The sequence below is a fragment of the Equus przewalskii genome, chromosome X (genome assembly GCF_037783145.1).
Source record: "Equus przewalskii isolate Varuska chromosome X, EquPr2, whole genome shotgun sequence".
In the NCBI taxonomy this organism is placed as follows: domain Eukaryota; kingdom Metazoa; phylum Chordata; class Mammalia; order Perissodactyla; family Equidae; genus Equus; species Equus przewalskii.
This window is the reverse complement of record NC_091863.1, coordinates 96,618,390-96,641,948: the sequence shown is the minus strand read 5'-3', so window position 1 is coordinate 96,641,948 and position 23,559 is coordinate 96,618,390. Positions and strand designations below refer to the sequence as shown.

Here is a 23,559-nt window from a genome sequence, read left to right as displayed (position 1 = left end):
GCATCTCAAAGATCTTCTAAATCTTTGAAAATGATAGCTTAAAAACAAAAAGTAGGCGAAAAGTCTAGAAACCAAGGATTTAAAACATCCTCTGTTACAAGGCATTGCTCGTTAACAGTACCAAGGGATTCCAGGTTACCATAAAGGTACTCATCAGAAAGGATGACCTTTGGACAGGAAGCTAGCAACCAGGGCTTCCGAAATATGGGGATTTCGACAGAAGTCACTTTTAAGTGAATAGATAGGTTTACTGAATACGGTCTCACAATTTTTGTCATTTGCAAACGGGTTTTTCCAAAGGGAGAATGCATTAAATGTACGTGTCCAGGTGACACCAGGACTTGGTTTCATTTTGTTTAGGTTTCCTCCTCCTCCCCGTTAAGGTGGGCCCAGCAACAGCACAAATCGGTCTGAACCCACCCCAAGATTTACGACCTGAATGTGAAAAAGCCATTCCGCATCACTGTGAGACAAACCCTCGATCGAGGGCAGGTGAAGGTGGAAAAGAGAGAAACGCCATCCGTGAGAGAGTGAAACAAACCAACACGCGGCTCCCTGCGGCAGCTGAACCCCATCTTCCTCCCTCCACCCCCTCTTCCCCATTTGCACCCAGCCGGCTGAAACCGAGGTTTTTAACCCCAATTCATGCGAAAAGGGAGCTTCTTGCAAACAGAGATGGAAGTACAAACAGCAGAGCGAGGGCGGGGGTACTAAGGCGAGACAGGGAAAGTAGAAGGTGGCGAACAGGAGGGTGGGGTGTTGGGAGGGGATGAGGCCAAGCAGGCGGCATTGTTATGGCCTGGGAAGGGGACAGAAGGGGAGGATGGGCCTGGCAGAAAAGCTCTAAATCAAAGTAGGGGCTAGGAGGCGAAAAAGAGCCACAAAAAGGAAAGCAGACGGGCGAGGAAAAAGCCAAGGGGGTCTCTGTGGTGGGCTCCCCACGCTCCGGGCCTACCCAAGGCACGACAGCCCCTCGGCCCCTGACCGCGAAGGGGATCGCGCCGCGGCCCTCCCGGCTCGTCGCCTCCTTCGCTCCCGGGCCCACACAAAGAAACGGCCGGAGGAGCCGAGCCTCCGACTCCGCCGCTTCCTGGTTCAAGTGAGGAGAATGCAGACGCAGGCGCGGCCCAGGCACGGAGGCAGCCGGCGCGCTCCCTCGCCTCTCCCGGCTCGGCCGGTCCTTACCTGCTTCCCGGCGCCGCCGCTTCTCCTCGTCGGGCCGCGCAGAAGGGTGGGAGCCTTCCAACAACAAGAAGCCGGACTCCACGGCGATTCGGCTCCTTCTTTAAACGTCGCTCCAGTCTTGGTCGACGTCGACGCGGCTGCCGCCACCGCTGCTACAGCTGCCCGGCGCCGCCGACAGAGGGCACAGCGCAGGGGCGAAGCGCTGAAGTCAAAGGCGCCCTCCTCTTCCGAGCACAGTTCGGCTCTTTCCGGAAGAGCCCGAGCGCCGGCGGCCCCGCTTCGGCGCCCTACTCTGCCTTCGGCTCCTTCCGCAAGGGGGCGGAGGAAGACTGGGAAGCTCCAGGCGTGTTCGGCCCTTTCCGGAGGGCGAAAGGGTGGGAAAAAGGAAAGGGAAAGATGGGGTAACGCAGTCACGAGTGGTTGGGAGGGGAGGGAAGCTATTCGCTTTCATCCAAATTCAGCGTAAGCGAGGGCGTAAAAACTTTGAGAGAATATACGGGTTTCATTTCTTTTGCAAGTTTGAAACCGCTTTCTTAGCCTGTTTGTGAGATGATAAACCACCTTGAAATATAATCGGAATAAATATAATCAAATAAAATTCATCAACTCATTATGATATATGATAATTCAAGTTCTAGAACGCAAGATAGCAACTACATTAGAGTAACTACTTTTAAGAAAAAAATCTGTTTAGACAAGTACTATCTTCTTAATCGAATACTAAATGATGCAATACTATGTTAATTCCTTCATTTCAACTATCGGTTACTGACCACCTGTTTGATCTGTACCAAATCTTATGTGAGGTTCTGTGGAATACAAAAATGAATAAGCCAAGGTCTCCACCTTTTCAAAAAGCTCAGTATATAGGTACACAGACACGGACAAAAATATTTGTACAAGGTACAAAGGGAATAGCAAACTGCATGTGACCATTTGAGCTATATCTTTTTTTTTTTTTAAAGCTTTTTTTTTTTTTTAAAGATTTTTTTATTTTTTCCTTTTTCTCCCCAAAGCCCCCCGGTACATAGTTGTGTATTCTTCGTTGTGGGTTCTTCTAGTTGTGGCATGTGGGACGCTGCCTCAGCGTGGTCTGATGAGCAGTGCCATGTCCGCGCCCAGGATTCGAACTAACGAAACACTGGGCCGCCTGCAGCGGAGCGCGCGAACTTAACCACTCGGCCACGGGGCCAGCCCCATTTGAGCTATATCTTGAAAGATGAATAGTATTAACACGTGCATTGTTAATTTATTATTTTTACTTACATACCATTTCCTCCTCAGAGGGCTGTAGTGTCTGACATAGAAGGTATTCAATAATTGTTTAATGAATGAATAAATGAATGAATTGTGGTAATTTTTAAAATCCTTTTGTAATACACTTCCGACTGAGTAGCATGATGAATGAAGCAACAGAATGGGTGTTTGTTTGGAGAGCAAAATATTCCCCTTTAGGCTGGTTACTGATAATGTTCAACTAAGGAACCAAAAAAGTAGCTTTTTTCTTCAACAATTAAAGCCATTCTCTACCTTCATTTTCCTTTTAAAAATATGTATAGGATAATATTGCATCAGTTTCCAAAAACTTGAATTTGTACCTAGTTACATTTCAGTACCTTTCCCTGTGCTTCCTTCTTACAAAAGTCTTGCTGAAAATGTCCATCAGGATATTTCAGAATGAAAACAGATCTAACTATATCTCATTTTCTTCAACATGAAATCAGACATTGATGGTATCCATCCCTAATCTATTCTACATTCTCCTCAATAAAGTGAAGCCACATAGTAAAACATCAAAGTGGTATAATACAGTTGTATTTTCACACAGAAATAAGAAATTCACATGAAATTCCTTAACTCTTCTCCAAGATTTTGTATTGTGGGGAAAAAAACTTGGTAGAAATTACTGCATTATTGGTTTTTGATTAGGACTTAAAAGTATGAAAATTTCATTGTTTAACATAAAGACATTTCACAGGAAATAGGTGTGCTCTGCTGTAAAAGAAACTAAAGCAGATGGTAGTATATTCCTGGGAACTGAGCACTTAACAAAACTAATTAGCAGATTAATGACCATTTTTCTGAGTCATCCTCCCCCAAAATTTAGTAGCCAAAAAAAAAAAAACTTAGGAAATAAAGTATATCTTGAAAGTTTAGGATCTATTTCTCTTTCAGTAGCTTAGTTCACTAAAACTAAAACACGGCATATCTTTGAAATACAGATCACAGTGGCAGTAGCTGCCACTCTTGATATCAAGTATTTGTTGGTTACCTCTCAGTAAATTGGAAGACTCAATACATTTTCTTTGCAGCAGCATTAACAGCACCAAGGCTGCCAACAGGACTGTCTTGCCTTTGTCCCTGTCCTGAAAGGGCTTTGAAAGTGTGGAGCTCCACACATGTGTATGGTGATGGATAAAAACTAGACTACTGGTGGTGAACATGATGCAGTCTATACAGAAACTGAAATATAATAATGTACACCTGAAATTTACACAATGTCAAAAACCAATATGACCTCAATAAAAAAAGTATGGAACCCCAACTGAGGTCTGATGAAAACCTGATAAATCAATGTGCAGGAAACCTTCTCTGCCCTTTTGTCCATGTCGCTCAACCCCTAACCCAGCAAAAACTAAACTAAAATTTAAAAGCTACCTATAATTAAAGGGGATCCAATGATCAGGAAAGGAGCTCTCTTGGTAGGAACAGAGCAGCTCAAGAAACTTGAGTGGCCTTAATAATTGCCTTTGGGACAAGATCATGGGAAAGGTTCATTAATTTGCTGTTTCTCAACAAGTTATTTTACCTTTCACTTTCTTTTTATCTGCAGGCTTAATCCTACTTCAAACAACCCAGCAGATTTTAAAGATAAGAACCTATATCAAATGGATTTGGAGTATCAATTGTTTCACATTCTAGACAGGTTTTTGATTGGCTGATAATGGAATCAGGTTTTATAACCACCTTGTCAGAGCTTGCTTGCCTTGTTTGAACTTGATTATGAATTCTATGGGGGCAGCAACTGTCCTCTCCTGTGTTAAAATGCCAAGAATCTTGTGAGTGTTTAATATATATTAATTGATGATGATAAAAGATAAAAAATGATATTCAGGGGCCAGCTCCATGGCTGAGTGGTTAAGTTCGCGCGCTCCGCTGCGGCGGCCCAAGGTTCAGATCCTGGGCACGGACATGGCACCGCTCATCAGGCCACGTTGAGGCGGCGTCCCACATCCCACAACTAGAAGGATCTGCAACTAAGATATACAACTGTGTACGGGGGGGGGGTTGGGAAGATAAAGCAGAAAAAAAAAAAGATTGGCAACAACAGTTGTTAGCCCAGGTGTCAATCCTTAAAAAAAACAAAAAAAGAAAGATTGGCAACAGTTGTTAGCCCAGGTGCCAATCTTAAAAAAAGAAAAATGATATTCACTCACTCCCACAGCCCTTCCTCTGAGTTATTCTTAGCTTCACATGTTTAGTAAGGTATAAGAAGAAACCAGTTAGGTATAAGAAGAAACAAGTATAAGAAGAAACAAGTATAAGAAGGAAACACAGTAAGGTATAGTGGAAAAAACAAAGACTTGAGGAACAGATGGGGGTGGGTTGGGATTCTGGTACTGCCACTTAATAGCTGTATGACCTTGAGTCTGATTCTTCATCTATAAAATAGGGATAATAATACCTTCCCATAGAGTTGTTTTGAAGATTAAATGAATTAACTACATGTAGTGTCAAACCGCTTACAGTTTCCAAAATGTGGCATGCTGTTTACTGCCTCCAAGTCTGTGCCTGGAACCCTGAGCCTGGAATAACCATTCCTTTTGTATCCACGCTTTGCTTTTCCCGTTGTTTGGCAAGTGACTGATCTTCCAGAAAGATGCAACTCAAGCACTAACTTATTTGTAAAGCCTGCCTTGACCTGGTAAATGGTAAATAGATATGGTTACTACTGTTGAATGAATGAGTGTCTGGATCCCAATAAGTGCTAAATATATGTTTGCTTTTTCATCACTATCCCCTTTTCTGTTTAATCCCAACAATTATTTAAAGTGACTTGTTTGATACTGTTGATTCTCTTTTTTTTCTTAAACCCTTCCAGAGTCTGGGAAAGAGGGAGTAGATAATTGCTAACAATAATACAATCTACCAAAAAAAAAATCCAACAGGTAGCTTATGTCAAACATGAAAAAAATTGAGGGAATATACTACCCATGAGTCCTTTGCGGAAAATTACTTTGCAATATGAAATCAAATCAAATAAGAAATGAGTCAAAACAAAGAATTAAGAATGGACATTTTGCAGCGAGCCAATCTATTTAAATGGAGGACTAAAACCAAACAACAAGGTTGATTATGAATATGTGACAGAATGAAACTATTATAAACCCTGACACAATAAAAATCCATTCATTCATTTGTTCATTAATTACATATCATTTAGCACCTACTATGTTCCAGGCAATGTTCTAGGCACAGTGGATATAGCCATTATCAAGATGAAGTCTCAGTCTTCATGTAACTTAGATTATAATGGGAGAGATATACAATAAACAAGTGTATATATTATCTAAATATATAATATCAGATAGTAATGAGTGCTATAATGAAAAATAAATAATGCAAATGGATAGAGAATGATAAGGGTGCTACTGTAAATAATGTGGTCAGGGACGGCCTCTCTGAAAAGATGTATGAGCGAAGAACGGAATGAAGTAAGGGAAAGAGCTATGCAAATATCTGGGGAAGAGCTCTCTAGGTAGTGGAACACGTCAATGGCCTTCAACCAAAGACTACCTGGAACATACCCATGCTTGAGAAGTTGGGTTTATTATTCTTTGCAGGGAGGGAGAATGCACGCCATAGGGAACTGTGGGGTTTCAGTAAGAGGATGTTAGAAAGAGCCTATTGCAGTATTTAGGTGATGGTGGGGAGGGGTCTAACGAAGCGAGAGTTTCCTCTAAATCAGATGCTGTCAGAAAGCAGTGGCAATTGTGTGATTGGGCATCTCAATAAATCTTATCTAGGGCAGACTAGAGCAAGAAAAAAAAGCTGTAATTGGTAGAGTAACAGTCACCCATTTTGGCCAAAAGAGGGGGTGTTTGGTGTTTTCTGGGTAGCACAGTGACCTTTTTTGTCTGTGCTTAGACAAAATTATGAAGTGGTCTTGTTTCACTTCGTCAGTCTCCTAGTGACCTTGTCTTAAGTTGATGTTCTGTGAGTTTACGTCCAACATAAGAACATGGCCTAACTGACTGCTATGCCAGCTTCTGGATATCAGGGGCTGCCTCCCCCGCCCTCTTCTCAAACAGCAAGTGAAAAGCCTTAGAATATAAAGAATAAATTTTAGAGGTGGTGGAGAGGAGGGAGGTGGTACAAAGGTGGCCTTCTCCTCGTTAATAGAAAAGTCATTTAATACTACATTATTATTGTATGAGACATACTTATACTAAAACATTATTTGTTGTTTAGCTGAAATTCAAACGTAAGTGGGCCTACTGTGTTTTTTCTTTTTGCTGTATCTGACAACCGAAAATAAACAGTCAGCTGCGTAGGAAATACTTTGTGCCTTTCCTTTAGATTTTTCTTTTAATTCAAGATAGACTCAGAAAAAAAATGTAGTTCGACTTGAGCCATTCATATATATTCTATATGTACATATATATGCACATATCTGTGCATATATTATGTATACATACATATATATACACATACACATCTATGAGACACAGTAAGCACCCGATATTATAGACTATGTAACACACACACACGCACAGAGAGCACCTGAAACTCAAGCAGCCTTGAGTGTGTTGTTGATACGGCCACTCTGTGAAATGTATCTTGTGGTCTGTCATCCTTGCCTTCAGTTATTTCAAGTGTGAGTCTGAGAAAGACATGGTTCCGATCCAGTTTAGATCTGGGGAGCCTCATGCGGAACCCGAAGGATGCGCGGAACCGATTGCAGCAGCGGCTTATTTACACGGATACGCACACTCCTTTCACTTCGGCTGGAGGCCACGTAGGCGTGGGGAAGGGTTCTGCCAACGTACCCGGAACGTGTCCACGGCTTCCTCAGCTTCGGGGGGTTGTGCCGCGGCGGGGTCTGGGCGCCAAAGCGACAGAAGTCTGCCCAGGCTCGGGGGAGTGTTCTCTGTTTTCGCGGCAGCGATGGCTCCCGTGTCTGACTCGCGCAGCCCGGAGTGGGAGGCCTCGGGGTCCGGGGGGCAGCGACGCGTTGGCCCAAGAGCTCCGAGAGCAGCAAATCCGCCCGCTCCCCGCGGGGCCGCCACTCCCGCTCGCGCTCTTGCTCTCGGTCCGGGGACCGGAACGGCGTCAGCCACCAGCTGGGTGGCCTCAGCCAAGGCACCCGAACAAGCCCTACCGCTGCTGCTTGTGGCGTCGTTCGCGGGAGCGGCCCTCTAGGCCGCGGGGCACGCCTTCCCTTCTGCCTCCCGTTCCGCCTGTTGCGGCCCCTACGGGAGCGAGGAGCCACGCGCGGCTTAGCCTCCGGGACCAGGAGAGGGAGGAGGTGAGTGAGGGAAGGCACCTTGGCTCCGAGGAGCCCGCCTGCCTTCAGAGTCCGCCTTGTCTTGCTTCCCGCTTCTGACCGTTCGCATTTCTCTCCCCTCTCTCTTCCTCGCGCCCGTTTTCATCTTTTTCATCAGTCTATCCATGGCAGCCCCTTATTCACCCTTTTTCTCCCTTACATTCTCACTCATTCTTGGGCCCCTTCATACAGTGTCCTGGTCTCCCTCCACCTCTGGTCTTGCAGCGGACATGGCCGAGAGTCGCAGACCTGTGTATAGCAATTATTGGCTTTGTGTTATCATTTGTGAGCATGTTATTATTCTCCACTAGACTGAGTTCATGGAAAGGAGGAGCCCGATTGTATTCATCGCAGAATTTACAGTGCCTGGCACTTAGTAAGAGCTCAACCATTGTGTGTCGAGTGAATTAACAGATCAGTTTGAGATAACAGGATAGGTAAGTGGAAATTCTTTGTAGGGGGTTGGAAAGAGTTGAGATTAAGGGTTTAAATTGGAAAGAAGGAAAACCTTTCTCCAAGACATGATTGGATGAATGTAGGAAAAGCGATGTGCCAAACTGCAGATGATGCTACCCTGAGAAAGGTCCTATTAAGTGGCCTCAATCTTGACCTTGAGGAATGAGGGGAGGATGAAGTCAGTTTTCCTCTCATGAAAGTGAGTATTGGAGTGGGAAAATAAGAAGAAGAAGGAAGAATTACAATTATTGCTGTGGAAGTATTCAGATCTAATGTTGATTGAATGTGTCAAGTAGCATACTAAGTACCTTGAATGTGTGATAAAATGAAAAATTTAAAAACATTACAGGCATTGAGGGGTAGGTTGAAATTACAACAGTTGGGAGATGTCTTGATGAGTCTTTTTCTTCCAGCAGTGAGAGCTAATAAGGTCGTGAGGAGGAGGATAGTCGCTGGATTCAGACTGCCTGAGTTTGAAGCCCTGCTTTGCCACTTAATACCTGTGTGACCTTGGATATCAAAGAGTTTAGCTAAGCTACTCCATAGTATTGCTGCCTTGGCATCCATTTTGTTTGGCCAAGTGGCTTGCAGGGACCTGAAACTGACACTAGCCCCCTCATGCAAGCTCATGCCCTAGCTAGCAAGCTGCAGAGTCAGAAACAACTCTAAGTTCCTGTTCTGACTTCCCCAGCAGCCCTCGTGATCACCAGTCTCCCCTGCCTCCCAGCGCCTGTGTGCCTTGTGGGCCCCTTAGATGAGACCCTCGTGGGGCTTACCAAATCCCCACTCTTTTGGTTTAAATGGACTCATCTCACCCTAGCCTGGGAACTCCAAAGCCCTCCACTCACAGACCCTAATAAAGGCAGGTGTCCCAGGTCCTGCCTCTCTTTGCACTCTGCCTTGACTTCCCCTTGTGGCCCCTGAGGCATGCTGTGTACTTCCTCCAGGACCTGTGAGTAATAAACTACTCTATTTCACTTTCTCTAGTGGCCTGTTGTTGAACTTTGGCTACCATCTGGCACCCTGTGCTCCACTTAACAAATTGTTAAAAACATTGGGCACTTACGTTACTTAACCTCTCTAAGCTTCATTATTTTTATTTTTATTTTTTGAAGATCAGCCCTGAGCTAACATCTGCCACCAATCCTCCTCTTTTTGCTGAGGAAGACTGGCCCTGAGATAACATCCATGCCCATCTTCCTCTATTTTATTTGTGGGATGCCTACCACAGCATGGTGTGCCAAGCGGTGCCGTGTCCATACCTGGGATCTGAACCAGCGAAACCCAGGCCGCCAAAGCTGAGCACGCAAACTTAACCACTATACTACCAGGCCAGCCCCTAAGCTTCATTTTTTCACCTGTATAAAGGGGGATAAAAATAGTGCTGACATTTTTAGGGTTGTTGTAATGATTTAATGCCTGGAACATAATACACATTCTGTGTTAGCTTTTAGGGTTTCATGTCTGGGAGCATAAACAGTAAGAAATAGCCCTGAGTTACACTGGAGACCTACCTCTCCAAGTTAAATGTTTCAGAAAGATTCCCCCCAGTCTGTCAGTCAAAAGACAAACAGCTTCTTAATTTAGAATCCTAACCAAAAAATGTAAGAACAGCCTGGATGAAATTTGCACTTGTGCATATAGAAGATAATTTGTCTTGAGTACAGATGAAACCAGGTAGTAGCAGGGACTCTTTTTTTTTTTGAGCGTCTATTTGTTTAATCAGCATCTTGTAGGATTACAACATCTGGCTGACATTTACTGTTTGTCCCTCCAGTCTTTTTCACCTATGCATGTATTTCTTTTTAATTAATAGACTTTATTTTCCAGAGCAGTTTTAGTTTACAGAAAAATTGAGCAGAGAGTGCAGAGTTCCCACATGCCCTCTCTCCCCCACATCCTCCTCCACCCCCAGGTTTCCGTGTTATTAACACTATGCATTAGTGTGGTGTATTTGTTACAATTGATGAGATGATTTTGATACATTATTGTTTACTAAAGTCCAAGCTGACTCTAGGGTTCACTCTGTGTAGTATATTCTATGAATTTTGACTGGTGTGTGATGACACATATCCACCGTTACAGTATTGTACAGAATAGCTTCACTGCCCATCTCTTCATCCCTCCCTGTGCATGTCACTTTTAAGCAGAGCTCATACTACATATATTAATTTCGCATCTTGGTTTTTTAAATTAATATTATATAATAAGCATTTTTCCATGTCAGTAAAACTTATTATAAACACAATTTTTAAAAGCTTGAATAATATCCTATGTGTGCATGGATGAACCATAACTAAATTAACCTATCCTATCCTCTGTTGTTCAGCATTGAAGTTGTTTTTTTAAAGTCCTGGGGTTGGGGTGACGGATTCTTGACAATTCAACCCAGTGTCCTTAATTTTTTTTTTATATTAGGATTATGATAGTTAACAACCTTGTGAAATTACAGTTGTACATCATTATTAGTCATGTTGTAGGTATACCACTTCACCCCTAGTGCCCTCCCCTCCCCCCACCCCCCCTTTCCCCTGGTAACCACCAATCAGTTCTCTTTGTCTATATGTTAACTACCACCTATGAGTGGAGTCATACAGAGTTCGTCTGTCTCTGTCTGGCTTATTTCACTCAACATAATACCCTCAAGGTCTATCCATGTTGTTGTGAATGGGACGACTTTGTCCTTTTTTATCGCCGAGTAGTATTCCATTGTGTGTGTGTGTGTGTGTGTGTGTGTGTGTGTCTGTCTGTCTGTCTGTGTATATATATATATATATATATATATATATATATATATATATATATCACACCATATCTTCTTTATCCAATCATCAGTTGCTGGGCACTTAGGTTGGTTCCACGACTTGGCTATTGTGAATAATGCTGCAATGAACATAGGGGTGCATGGGACTTTTGGAATTGCTGATTTCAGGTTCTTAGGATAGATACCCAGTAGTGGGATGGCTGGGTCATAAGGTATTTCTATTTCTAACTTTTTGAGGAATCTCCATACTGTTTTCCATAGTGGCTGCACCAGTTTGCATTCCCACCAACAGTGTATGAGGGTTCCTTTTTCTCCACAGCCTCTCCAACATTTGTCACTCTTGGTTTTGGATATTTTTGCCATTCTAACAGGTGTAAGGTGATATCTTAGTGTAGTTTTGATTTGCCTTTTCCTGATGATGAGCATCTTTTCATGTGTCTATTGGCCATCCGTATATCTTCTTTGGAGAAATGTCTGTTCATGTCCCCAGTAGCAGGGACTCTTTTAATGGGCTCCTATTCAACTCTGTTGGTGAGGGAGGAATTCCCTGCCTAAGGTTATGGGGCATCTGAATGCAGGACACCTGACACTGGACAGATGCGATCCACAGGCTGGCAGGGTACTGAGACCCACTACCCGGGGATAATCTGGAACTGCGCCTGGTCCCTGTTATAAAGAGGGTTGTTTGCCTAGGGGACTTTATCTGCAGGAGCAGAGCGAGGAGGGGAATTTGCAGTTAGGTCATTGGAGGCCCTACTGGTTTCCCCAGATGTCAAGGCAGCACATAATATTGAAACCACTAAACAGTTAGCCATTGGTGATTAGGTAGCTAGTAACTAGAGATTTTTTTCTTTTTTGCAATTACTGATTATAGCTTTTAGCTGTTTACCCGCCCACTGTTAACTGTTCAGGCAATATGCTATCTGACTCCCACTAGGCTCCTATAGATAACATCTCCCTGGAGCCTGGGTCACCATGGTAATGGGTATCTGAGCTGTTTTTCAGGAATTAGGACCCCCTTGTCCAGTTCAGGCTGGTTGAGACCACCAACCCATCAACTGGGCCCTCACAGATGCCCAATAAGTAACCATTGGATGTCAAGAGGCTAAAAACTCCACCCTCAGATCATGCTACCGCCACCGTTTTGTGAGCATGCGTCCTGTGGAGAGGCATGAAGTCTGACTACGCTTGCACACATCATCAACTACCTCACCTCTTGTCACCTCCAAACATCTATCTCCACACTTCAGACCACTTTGCCCCCTACCCCATAAGGCCCCATTTTTGAGGAGGCAGACTTGAGACTTGTTTTTCCGCTTCCTCACTTGGCTGCCTTGTGATTAAAACCCTCTCTGCTGCAATTTTGGTGTTTGGCTTTCCAGGCGATGGGCAAAAACGAACCTGGTTTGGTAACAGTATTGGGCCTTAATTTTAGGCCTTACACTACAAGGACTGTGTGTCTTTACAGTGTGGCAGCCATCGTTGGCCCCTATACTAATATATTCCAAGAACTGTTGTTTGTATGTTTACTTTTAGTTTGTCAGCTTCTTGAAGTGGGAGACCCTCTGAGTCCAACTCTGCATAGTTATAATACCATTTCCCCTGAATAAAAAAGTAAAAAGTAATTTATGCAAATAATGTAACCAAATATATTTCTTTTGTAAGGATTTTTTTAAAAACCAAATAGAGATATAAGCAGCTAAACTTTGGGGGAATTGAGCCTCTGTTAGTTGTTTAGTTTTGTTTTTTCAGTTTATGAGTAACAGCAAAAATTAGAAGAAATGACAAACATTATAATAAAACAAAAAAATTTTCACTGTCCTCCACAGAGCAGATGGACAATGTGCTCCTTTTCCAAAAAGGGGCTAAAGGGAAGACACCCTGAATCTCACTGAATACAACTTTTGTCACATAGAACTTTTCAGAGCTCCCTTTATTTTCTGCTTCTTTTAGTCCTTCATTTTCTTAAATTGTCTTTACTAATTCCCGGATTTCTGAAAACTAAAGTTTTAACCAAATTGAAACAGACTTCTTTTTCCTTTCATAAAAATGTGTAAACAAATGAAGTGATTTCCACACGTGAAACTGTTTCTGTCACATACTGCAGGTGAAATGAGCAGTTAGGAGCTTTGTCCTGCGTGCGGCAGAAGGGATGCACTAGCCAGCCTCCCGGGCTGCGTTTCTAGCCTGGATGCTCAGGCTGTCTGTAATCTGTACCTTTTTTTTTTTTTTTTAAAGATTGGCACCTGAGCTAACAACTGTTCCCAATCTTTTTCTGCTTTTTCTCCCCAAATCCCCCCAGTACATAGTGGCATATTTTTTTTAGTTGTGGGTCCTTCTAGTGGTGGCATGTGGGACGCTGCTTCAGCGTGGCCTGATGAGCGGTGCCATGTCCACACCCAGGATCCGAACCGGCGAAACCCTGGGCCACTGAAGCGGAGCGCGAGAGGACTAGAGAATTGGGAAATCCTTAAGAATGAGGACTTTCTCCAAAGAATCCTTGTTATAGACTGAATTGTGTCCCTCCAAAATTCATTTGTTGGAAAAGAAAATTCATTTGTTGAAGCCCTAACCCTCAAAGTGACTGTATTTGGCAATAGGGCCTTTAAGGAGGTAATTAAGGTTAAATGAGGTCATAAGGGTGGGGCTCTAATCAAACAAAACTGGTGTCCTTATATACGAAGGGGAAGAGACACCAGAACTCTCTCACTCTCTATCTGTCTCTGTCTCTGCCTCTCCCCTCCTCCCTTTCCACCTGAGCACAGAGGAAAGGCCACATGAGGACACAGCAAAAGGCTGCAGGCTACAAGCCAGGAAGAGAGGTCTGACCAGAAACCAACCCTGATGGCACCTTGATCTTGGACTTTTGACCTCCAGAACGGTGAGAAAGTAAATTTCTGTTGTTTAAGCCACTGAGTCTGTGGTATTTTGTTAGGGTAGCCTAGCTGACTAATATGGTCCTGAACCAGAGTAAGTTGTTAAAAAATAGACTTTAAAAATAGAACATTTGTTAAATCCAGAGTCTGTTGTCAAAAATTTTAATGGGTGAAGAACATTTAAGTACATCTCACATTTTACCTTCTTGTGATTTATCCTTTTATATCCCTTAAGTTTTAAAACATAGAACATACCTAAGAATTAAAACATGTTGCCAGTGGATTTTAGCATGCTATTTGTTCTCTTTAAAGTCATGGAGTGCTAAGTTCTTATTCATAGAAGGGTTCAGTGTTAAAACAAATAATACATTTATATTATTTTGAATTTTTTCTCCACTAACCCAATAGCAGATTGCATTCCAGAGTTTAGCATTATAAAGGGATTTTTAAGATGAATATGCCAGTATGGTTTTGTTTAGTTAATTTTTCTACATCTAATACTATTTGAAGGCTTAATGCTTCTTTCTCCATGTTTCTTTTTTCTTTGCTGCTATTCATAAGCTGCTCCTCTATTTCTGTGTCTACTTTAGCTTGAGTTGAGATAATATGCTTGATAGGTAGACTTGTAATTTGTGATGGGGTTATGCATTATTTTCAGAAACTTGTTCTTACAGATACTGAACTCAAAGAATCTGAACTCAAAGAATTAGAGTTGGAAGGCACCCTAAAAATAATTTTCTAGGCAACACCTAAATTATTCCAGATGTGATCTTCAGAGGAAAAGATTCTATGACAGAGGAATTCCCTTTCTAAACGATTAGAGAATTTTAATAATACTCATTTTCAGGATTCTCTACAACAGAGTGAGGTCTCTTTATACTGCAGAGTGTTAAGTTCTTTCTGCTCTGGGGAAACGGAACACTTGCTGCCCTACTGTATGTCCGTTACACACGTGGAGTAAAATTGTGACTGAAGTCTGCCCTCAGCCTTCTTGTCTCCAGTTTCTTTCATCTCTCCTTCTGGTTCCTCTTTGCTTACTTTTGTCCTTTGGTCTCTTCGGAACATATAAATCCTCCATGCTGCTGTCAGTTTGAATGGCGCTTTGTAAACTGTAAAGCCTTATGCAAGAGTAAATGATTCTGTTATCACAAAGGTGGCAGAATCTTGAACTGGACTCTTACAGAAGCGCTCCAGTATCGCTTTTAATGGTCCTTGGACAGTCAATTTGCTACTGAAAAATTTTAATTCCATATTTTTATACTCTAGGGTCCATATGTCATCACTTTTCTGATTCTTACAACCATTTTCTTTAAATTTGGCTCTGATTGAACATACACCAGTAGAGGATGAAGAAACAAAGAAAAGCACCACTTCAGCTTTTACTTCAGAGAGTATTTTTAAAATACAGTGGTTTTTATATTGGGAAGTTAAAAAATAAGTTTATAAATAGTTGAACATTAAACTTTGCTTTGACTCAATTTGCCCATCATTGATACTCAGAAATACTCCTTTAGAAATTTGTTTTTTATTTGTATTTTATGTAGAAGAAAGGAAAAAGTCCAGTCTTTCAAAAGAAAGGTCTAAGCAAAGGAGAAAGAAAAAATCACCTAAAAGAAAACACAAGGAGTATTCTGAAGATAGTGACAGTGACTCTGATTCTCGAACAGACTCCAGCGGTAAGAAAACCATCCTTCTGCAAGCCTTGCTTCAAAACTAGTTGTACTTCTTAAAGCTTATCTTAGAAGAAGGCTCTTAAAAACAATAGTAATAGCCAAGAGTTTTTGAACAGTCACTGACTTCGTGCCAGGCACCCCGCTGAGGGCTGATACTCGTTCTCTATTTAACGCACACAGTAACTGTAGGCTCCATCTTAGAGACGGGGAAATGGAGGCGCAGAGCAGGTTATAAGTACCACACTCCAGGTCACACTGGTGGGATTCAGTCTAAGCAGGGTCACTCCAGATTGGTTGTGTGTAGTTGTACAAGGCCTGTGGCACCAAACTAAGTTGGGGTTGGTCTGCAAGACGCGTGGTGCCAAACCGAGTCATACAAGCCTGCATCAGCCCCGTAGAAGGGCTCTTTTGTGTAATTCTCACACTCCCTGGGCACCTTTGTGCAATTTTCAAAAAGACACACCCTAAAGGACCCCCTTCAGGCTGGCAGCTCATTTATGGAAGACACGGCCTGTGGGCTGGCGCATCACAAAAGCCACCTCTTTGTGCCTTCTCCTGGGTGATGACTGACAGGGTACCTCCTCTGGGGACACATCACACAAACGGGCCCCTTCCTCTGATGTCACCTGGGTTTCCTGGCCCCCGTGGTCGCTTTTCTTCCTCATTGCTGGAAGACTGAACTTTCTTAAAGCACACACCTGAGCATGTCAGCCCCTGCTTAAAATCCTTCGGCAGCCTCAGGGTAAAGGTCAGACCTGACTGATCCCCCTCTAATCACATGTACCCTGTGCCTCCCTCTCACAGCGTCCTCTGTAGCCTGAGAATGGCTTCTGTTTCCTCAGTCTGCCATCTTCCTTCTCTTGACTCTTACTTGGTGCCGAGAGCCCGTCTGCCTGCAGTGTAGTCTCTCCCTGCGTGCGGCTCGGCTTACTCATTCAGCGGTGGGCACGTGTTACTTTCGTAGTAAAACTACTTCAAAGAAAACTAGCTTGAGTCACCTTTTCCTGGTCCACCATTCCTCAACCACCCTCCCCAAATCGGCCTGATTTTGAGACTCCTCTGTATACCCGGAGCACCCCGCGCTTCCCTCTCTCACTGCAGATTCTAATTCTCTGTCCACCTTTGTCTCCTCCATTAGCCTGAGCTCCTGGAGAGCATCCTCCCTGAACACATACACAGAGTTTTTTCTCTTTTCATCATGAAAAGGTTCAAACATTCAGGAAAGTAAAGGGAATAGTATAATACTACATACATATCAACCAGAGTTTAAGTTGTTAGTATGATGCCATATTTGTTTCAAATATGGATTTTTTGCTGAGAAATTCAAAGTAAATTATAAATATCACACCGCCACCCTAAAGATTTCTGTATGCAGCTCTAAAAAGTAAGAACATTTTCCTACTTAACCATGATACCATTATCTCGCCCAATAAATTAGTAATAATTCCTTATATCATCTAATACCTGGTGTGACTTTAATTTCTGTGCTTTCAGTGCCTGGCATAGTTCCTGACATAAATGTTTGAACGAATTAATTTCTCTTTAACAACAAATGAGACAGCAGCAAAAGCATGTTTATCTGCTCAAGGTATTAAGGTTTTAGAGGTACATTTTTTTCTTTAATTTATTATGGGAAAGGTCAAATATATATAAAAGTACAGAGAATAGAATAATGATCTCCCATGTACTCATGACCCAGCTTGAACAATTATCAACTTGTGCAAAGTTGCCACCGCCCCCAATTATTTTGAAACAAATCCCAGATATCATTTCATTCATAAATAATTCAGCATGTTTCTCTAAAAGATAGACATTCTCTTTTTACAAAAAACAACCACAATACCATTATAATGCCTAAGAAATTTAATGGTAATTCCTCAATTCTTATCACAGTCTTTTTTTTTTCTTTTTCTTTTTCTTTTTTTTTACTAAGGAACATTAGCCCTGAGCTGACATCTATGCCAATCTTCCTCCATTTTCCGTGTGGGTTGCACACAGCATGGCTGACGAGTGAGCCAGAGATGATCCACACTGGGGATCCGAACCTGCGATCCCATGCCACTGAAGCAGAGCGTGCCAAAATTTAACCACTACACCACGGAGCTGGCCCCCAACAGTCCATTTTTAATTTTGTTGTTTTCTAGCCTGGCAGTTTCACATGAGGAAGACAGCACGAAGAAAGCCAAGGTCTGACTGCTGCTTTTCAGTGATCCATTAATCTAGAATATTAATCAGGGGACCATCTCCATCCTCTTGCTTCCAGCAGCACTAAACCAAAAGGTTCCCACCTAGTGTTTAATCATCAGGAACCAGGGTCCTCTCAAGGATGTTGAATGAGACAAAATGCATTTGAAGGTGTGATCATCACTTCTGGGCCAGGGAAGGCACAATAACAGCTCCTGTGATGGGAGGAGGGGAGAAAAGGGAGAGGAGCCTCACTGTGGCCTTGATGGCATCTCCTTGGAAGCAGCAGGACCTTTAGGCCAGAATGGTTTCTGTTCCCCTATGTCCTCCACAAAAGGAGGGCAGTGAACAGAATTTGGAGCATACTAGATGAATGTCTGGGTGCCACCTTCTTGTAAAGCCCTATGAGTAGCTTCTTAGGCAGACTCCTTTAGAGTGTAGGTTTGTGCCTGAGCTCCTTAGCGTGAATGGAGCTCTGCCCCGTCTTGTAACACGCTGTTTTCTCACTAGGGACTTACCCTACCCTGTCTTGCACATGTATGTGTCTGAGAAGTACAGGGCCTGTTGATAGTGACTCAAGGATGTCACCTTATGAAAGGAGGCTTCCTTGCCATTCCTTAGCAGTTCCTATCCATACACTACTAACCCCACTTGGGTGGCCTGGGTGTTCTGGGCTGCAGCGGCACCAGAGGAACCCAACTCCATTTGGGCTCCAGAACAAACATGGCATTATAGAGTCCATCCAAGATTATGATGACAGGGTGACCCATGGCAACGGGTGACATAGTTCTGAGGACTAAAGCCCTCTCATGTCTCCAACACTTGTCCTTCCTATTCTTAAACCAAACCTAAAATCAGAAGGAAAAAAGGGGTTGGTTTAGCATATTGAACAGGTAATGTCATAACAGAAAAACACAACATGCAAATCTATTTGCTGTTGAGATTTTAAACCACAGTGGGAGAAGCTATTTCATTATTGCTAGAATATCTTAGGAAAGTTAATACTGCATTCGCTCCCTTCAGCGTGGACCATGTGCCAAGCTCTGGTCTCAGCTTATTGCTTTGTTTCCATCCTCTCACTTTTAGTATTCTTTATTTTCCAGGTCTTGTATGCAAGACTAGCTAGTGGATTGCACTGTGTCCTTGCTGTTAATGCTGTGCCTGGTAACAGGATAGAGAAATGTTAGTATCCTAACAGCAGATCAGCAGCTGTCGTGCTGCTCTGCCCCCTCCTCACTAGAGACAGTGTCTAGTGATGGGGTGATGGGTGGGGTGGGGGGAGCTGAGCATGGGGAAAACTAGACTCCTTTTAAAGTCATACTGAGGAAAATAGCTCCCTATTTGAAAAGCCCATCTTTAGTCTGAAGTAACTAATCAAGAGGAGCACATAGGATTTTTAGCCAGGTTTCCTTCAAGGATGACTAAGGGGTCATTCATCCTCTGAACCCTCTTGAGAGTTAAAAAGGTAGTCTGGCAAGGAGGCCAGAGGGGTTTGTGACTTGTCTTGCTGGGACATGAGAGTTGCTGAAGCTCTGGACACTGCCTTGATATTTCAGCCTTTTATGCTAAGGAAAGTTCAGCCTAACTAGGTTCAAATTCATTAAAACTCAATTTCTTCCCAGTCAATAGTGTGGAGGGAAAGAGGCATACCATTGTCAATTCTGCATGCACCAGCCTGCCTCCAAGCTTCCTGGGTTCAGGACACCGTCAGCTAACCCTGTTCTAGCTACAGGTTCAGGATTCTGGATGGAAGGTGATATTGCCTGGAGTAGTGGAGCCCTAGGCCCTGCCAGCGCTACTCCTCAACTAGGAGATCCCAATTCCATCACCACTTCCTAAGGCAGGAGAGTGGAAGTAGGCATTTTAGAACAAGGTCAACAACAACATAGCCCCCCCATGTTCATTGTAGCATTATTTACAATAGCCAAGATATGGAAACAACCTAAGTGTCCATCAATGGATAAATGGATAAAGAAAATGTGGTATGTGTGTATTATATCCATATATATAATACACATAGACACAATGGAATATTATCCATCCATAAAAAAGAATGAGATCTTGCCATTTGCGACAACATCATTTGATGGCATTATGTTAAGTGAAATAAGTCAGACAGAGAAAGAGAAACACCATGTGATCTCACTTATATGTAGAATCTAAAAAACAAACCAACCAAGCACATAGATACAGAGAATAGATTGGTGGTTGCCAGAGGCAGTCGGGGTGTGGTGAGAGAAATGGGTGAAGGAGGTCAAAAAGTACAAACTTGCAGTTATAAAATAAATGTCACAGGGATGTAATGTACAGCATGGTGACTATAGTTAATAATAATACTGTATTGCATATTTGAAAGTTGCTGAGAGTAAGTCAATTCTCAGGAAAAAAGTTTTTGTAACTATGTATGGTGATGGATATTAACTAGACTTATGGTGATATTTTGCAATGTATACAAATATCAAATCACTACGCTGTACACCTGAAACTAGTTTAATGTCATATATCAATTATACCTCAATAAAAACTAATTAATTAAAAAAGCCGACAACAATGTGGAGGCAGGGGTCACACAAAAGGTTTTTCCCTAAATGCCTGGCAACTATTAAAAAACAAAACAAAGTCATGTCAATTAAACCTCTGTCCACTCAGCATCCTAGTTAATGGGATTTACATTGCATTTAGTCCTTTGGAAATTCCCAAAGTACAAATTGTGACACTGTGGGCCTCCTCTCCCTGCCTGCCTCCTGGCTTTTGCTCTCCGATTTGAAGAGTTTGGATCCTTCCTCTGCATGAGTATACAGTCTAAAGAAGGCCAGTGTAATAGAGCTTATTTTGGAGAGATTCAAATGCACCAGTGGTCAGACCTCCCTAAACAGCCAGAGCCCACAGTGGGCTGTCATCTGGGCCAATAGTAGGTCCCTATTCCCAATACTGGTTACATAAAACAGGTCTACCATATTTGCAAAAGAGAGGGGGAAAAGCACATAAAGAGTTTCTTTGGAGAATTCATACTGTAGAGTTTGGAAGTGGATGAGAAGATTTTCTTTCCCTTATTTATTTCTTGTGGCTCCTTTTCCCTTCAGAGCTCCATTAAGAGACCACTATGTAAACCCAGGAAAAGCAAGTCACCTAACTTTTAAGTTTTTCTTAAAAAAATTTGCTTTGCCTGCTTGCAAAGTAGAGGCCTGGTCCTCCCAAGCCCTGGCCAGACCTGACTGTGAGCCCCGCCCTCGGCCTCAGGACGCCAGCACTCAGTGGCCTGCTTTGTTGGGCTGCTTCTCAGACACCCCGTCACTAGGTCTGCAGCCCGTTTCCATCACTGCCCTCACACACGGTCTCTGCAGCAAAGCATAAGCCGATCCTATCCTGATCCCCCCCATACTTCTTTGATACAACTTACGGCTTTCTATCAGCTCAAGTAGTCACCTTTTGATCCCATGACCTACAAATAAGTTATCACTACTTAGAAAATGAAAAAGTACTTCAGATTAACACAGGTACAAATCTACCCTGAATTGACAGCCACCCCACCAGCACCAAACAAATTCCACGAAACCCACCTGTTATAATTGTACCACCAAAAGGGAAAAAAAATCCTCAGATCTCAGAAATTCCTCAAGAGAATATTCACTTAAGCAGTTAGTAGTTTCATAACATTGAATTTGTGTGCAATGTGCAAGGCATATTTTGACTGTACATTAGAATTCTCGTTTTCACCCTTTTTAGGTTAAGGGAATTTTATTCATAATTGTTCTTTTTTTGTTTTGTTTTTTAGACAAATTTAGGGATGCCACTCCCTACATTGCTTTACCAAATGCTTAAAAACAACAGCAGGAGGACTCGACTTTAAGCTAGCTCCTGCCGTCAGTCTCAGTGTAACTACATAGGCATTAGTTATTCAGATAGTGTGCTCTGTGGACGAGTTACTCCCTTCTGCCAGTGGTGAGATATTTACACAATTACTCATTTTAGCTCAGAGGTTATGCTTGGTTTTAAATATTTTAAATAGTATAATTGAGCTCTCTTATAACCCAGCTCCTTAGTGCATTAATTTGAATACTTCCAAGTCAGACTGAGTCCCATCATGACTACATAGAAGAAAGAAGTATTCCTTTAGGGAGGGCCAACATCTTCCCTAAAGGATACCTGTGTTAGGAGGTATTGACACAAATAATTAAAAATCATTCTATTGTAAAAGAAAAGAAGAGAGTTTTATTTGAGCCAAACTGAGGACTATAGCCTAGGAGTCACAGCCTTCACAAGGGAAGAAAGCGCTCTGGCTAAGAGCGATTTTCAGCACAGTTATATACCGTTTCAAAACAAAGAGATGTACATCGAGCACGACAGGGGTACATTCCTTCAAGGAGATCTTTGTTACAGATTAGCACGGGTACAGCGGGTCAACATGACCCTGGCATCATAGGAAGGGAGGCATTAATTCTTATCGTCAAAAAGTGCACTCTGCTTTAGGGTAATGATTAAAGCAGATGTACAATGTATGTTTGACAGGCCGTAAATCAGACTTCTTTGGTTCAAATGAAATTCAGGTCAAATCAAATTCAAACCAGAATGGCTTCCCCATATACTTTAATATAAAAATTTTCTTATATCAGAGGAGTTGAACTTTATTGTAAAATATATATATAAATGTGGTACAGGTATAGGAAAAGTGGTTGTGTTCTATTGTTTTTTTCCTTTAGGAACTCGTGTTCCCACTGGTAATGGGCAATTTCCATAATCTGAAATTTACTTATCCCATTTTGTTTCCCTTAAAGCTCCCCAAATTCAAAACTTATTTTCCAGTCATGGAAAAGACAATGAAAACAAACCAACGTGAGAATGACCAGGACAGAGGTGTCCAAGTCCTGAAGCGGGTTTCGAATGGCTGCCCTGCAGAGCTGCTTTGTTCAGGTTTACTCGCCTGCACCCTGGCTTCAGTCACACTCATGCACAGTGCAATCTCCTTTCTGAGAAGACAAAAGCACAAATGTCCAATATTCAGATATGTGAATGGAACTAAATATATGGATGTTATTTCATGCTTGTTTTAAAATTTCTCTCCCTCTTATGCCCCCCACCCCAGCAGAATTTTCTGTAATACCCAGTTCAAGGTTTGCTTTAGGGGGTGGTCTTCCTTCCCGCACAAAATTTAATGTGGCACCAAAACAATCAGTGATCAAGATAATGTTTTAACAAATTTAACAAGTATCAAAATGAATGCAAAAATAATCCATGATGAAAAAATTATCAAAATTTAGATATAGGTAGGATCTGACCCTGCACTTGCTCCACTGTGCCTCGTGCACAGTTCCAATAAAATGTTATTTACAAAACAGGCCTCTGGCCAAAGTTTCCCTCCTACTTGATGGATTTAAATCCTGCATGAAAATATTTACCTTGATTCCCAGTAGGTACTGCCCCCACCCCAGAGCCCTGCGGGAGGGGGCCTTGGTGGCCTTGCGCCCACTAGGCGACTTTTGGCTCTGAAGAGGAGAGAAGGGACTCCGGAAGAGAGCCCGAGGCATCCAGAGACCCCAAGACCCCTGGAGAACTAGGCACCTCCAGGAGCAAGCCGTATACAGCGGGAAAATGTCGGGGTACTCAGAGCGGTGTAAAATGCTTTCCATCTGCAGCTGCAAGGGGGTGAACGTGGTGCGGTAGAGGCACTGCTCCCTGTCCCCTGGCTTTGGCTCCTGAGGGACCTGGGGAGGTCAGCTCCTGCTGCTGCTGCTTCCTGGGCTCCTGGCCGCCACCTCCTCCTCCTGGTCCTCCCCCTCCCTGCCCCAGTTCGGACCATATTTCCTCCTCATCTCCCGCTACAATCACTGACATCATGGGAGGCTTCATATCTGGAATGGGGGAAGGGCCGCGAAC

At 42.8% G+C, this 23,559-nt stretch overlaps 2 protein-coding genes across 16 annotated transcripts in view; one reads left to right on the top strand and one right to left on the bottom strand.

The window, feature by feature from the left end:
• The window catches only part of ZBTB33 (zinc finger and BTB domain containing 33), a 33,350-nt gene extending 25,739 nt beyond the window's left edge, over positions 1–7,611 (bottom strand). For 3 of the 6 annotated variants that reach the window (XR_011536218.1, XM_070606041.1, XM_070606038.1), the window contains exons 1-2: positions 6,970–7,107; positions 1,186–1,540 (exon numbers count right to left, since the gene is read on the bottom strand). Coding sequence is in view for 1 of the 6 variants with exons in the window: in XM_070606041.1 (XP_070462142.1) it covers positions 1,186–1,540; positions 6,970–7,040 (426 nt within the window). In the remaining 5 variants the exon portion in view is untranslated. Of the gene's footprint in view, positions 1–1,185; positions 2,016–6,960 lie in introns of those variants that run through there. The other 3 variants (XM_070606036.1, XM_070606040.1, XM_070606037.1) reach the window with 3 other exon arrangements.
• LOC103541904 (uncharacterized) lies at positions 7,115–22,724 on the top strand. Of its 10 annotated transcripts, XM_070606054.1 has the most exons (6): positions 7,115–7,714; positions 13,718–13,833; positions 15,373–15,504; positions 16,996–17,106; positions 17,435–17,688; positions 22,461–22,724. In XM_070606054.1, exons 1-2 carry the CDS (start codon positions 7,115–7,117, stop codon positions 13,778–13,780), a joined length of 663 nt encoding a protein of 220 aa, XP_070462155.1. In that variant the 3' UTR covers positions 13,781–13,833; positions 15,373–15,504; positions 16,996–17,106; positions 17,435–17,688; positions 22,461–22,724. The 10 variants fall into 10 exon arrangements, with proteins under 10 accessions (XP_070462155.1, XP_070462153.1, XP_070462152.1 ...); XM_070606052.1 differs by lacking the exon at positions 16,996–17,106; XM_070606051.1 differs by lacking the exon at positions 16,996–17,106 and having other exon boundaries at positions 17,435–18,867.
• Positions 22,725–23,559: the final 835 nt, after the last annotated feature.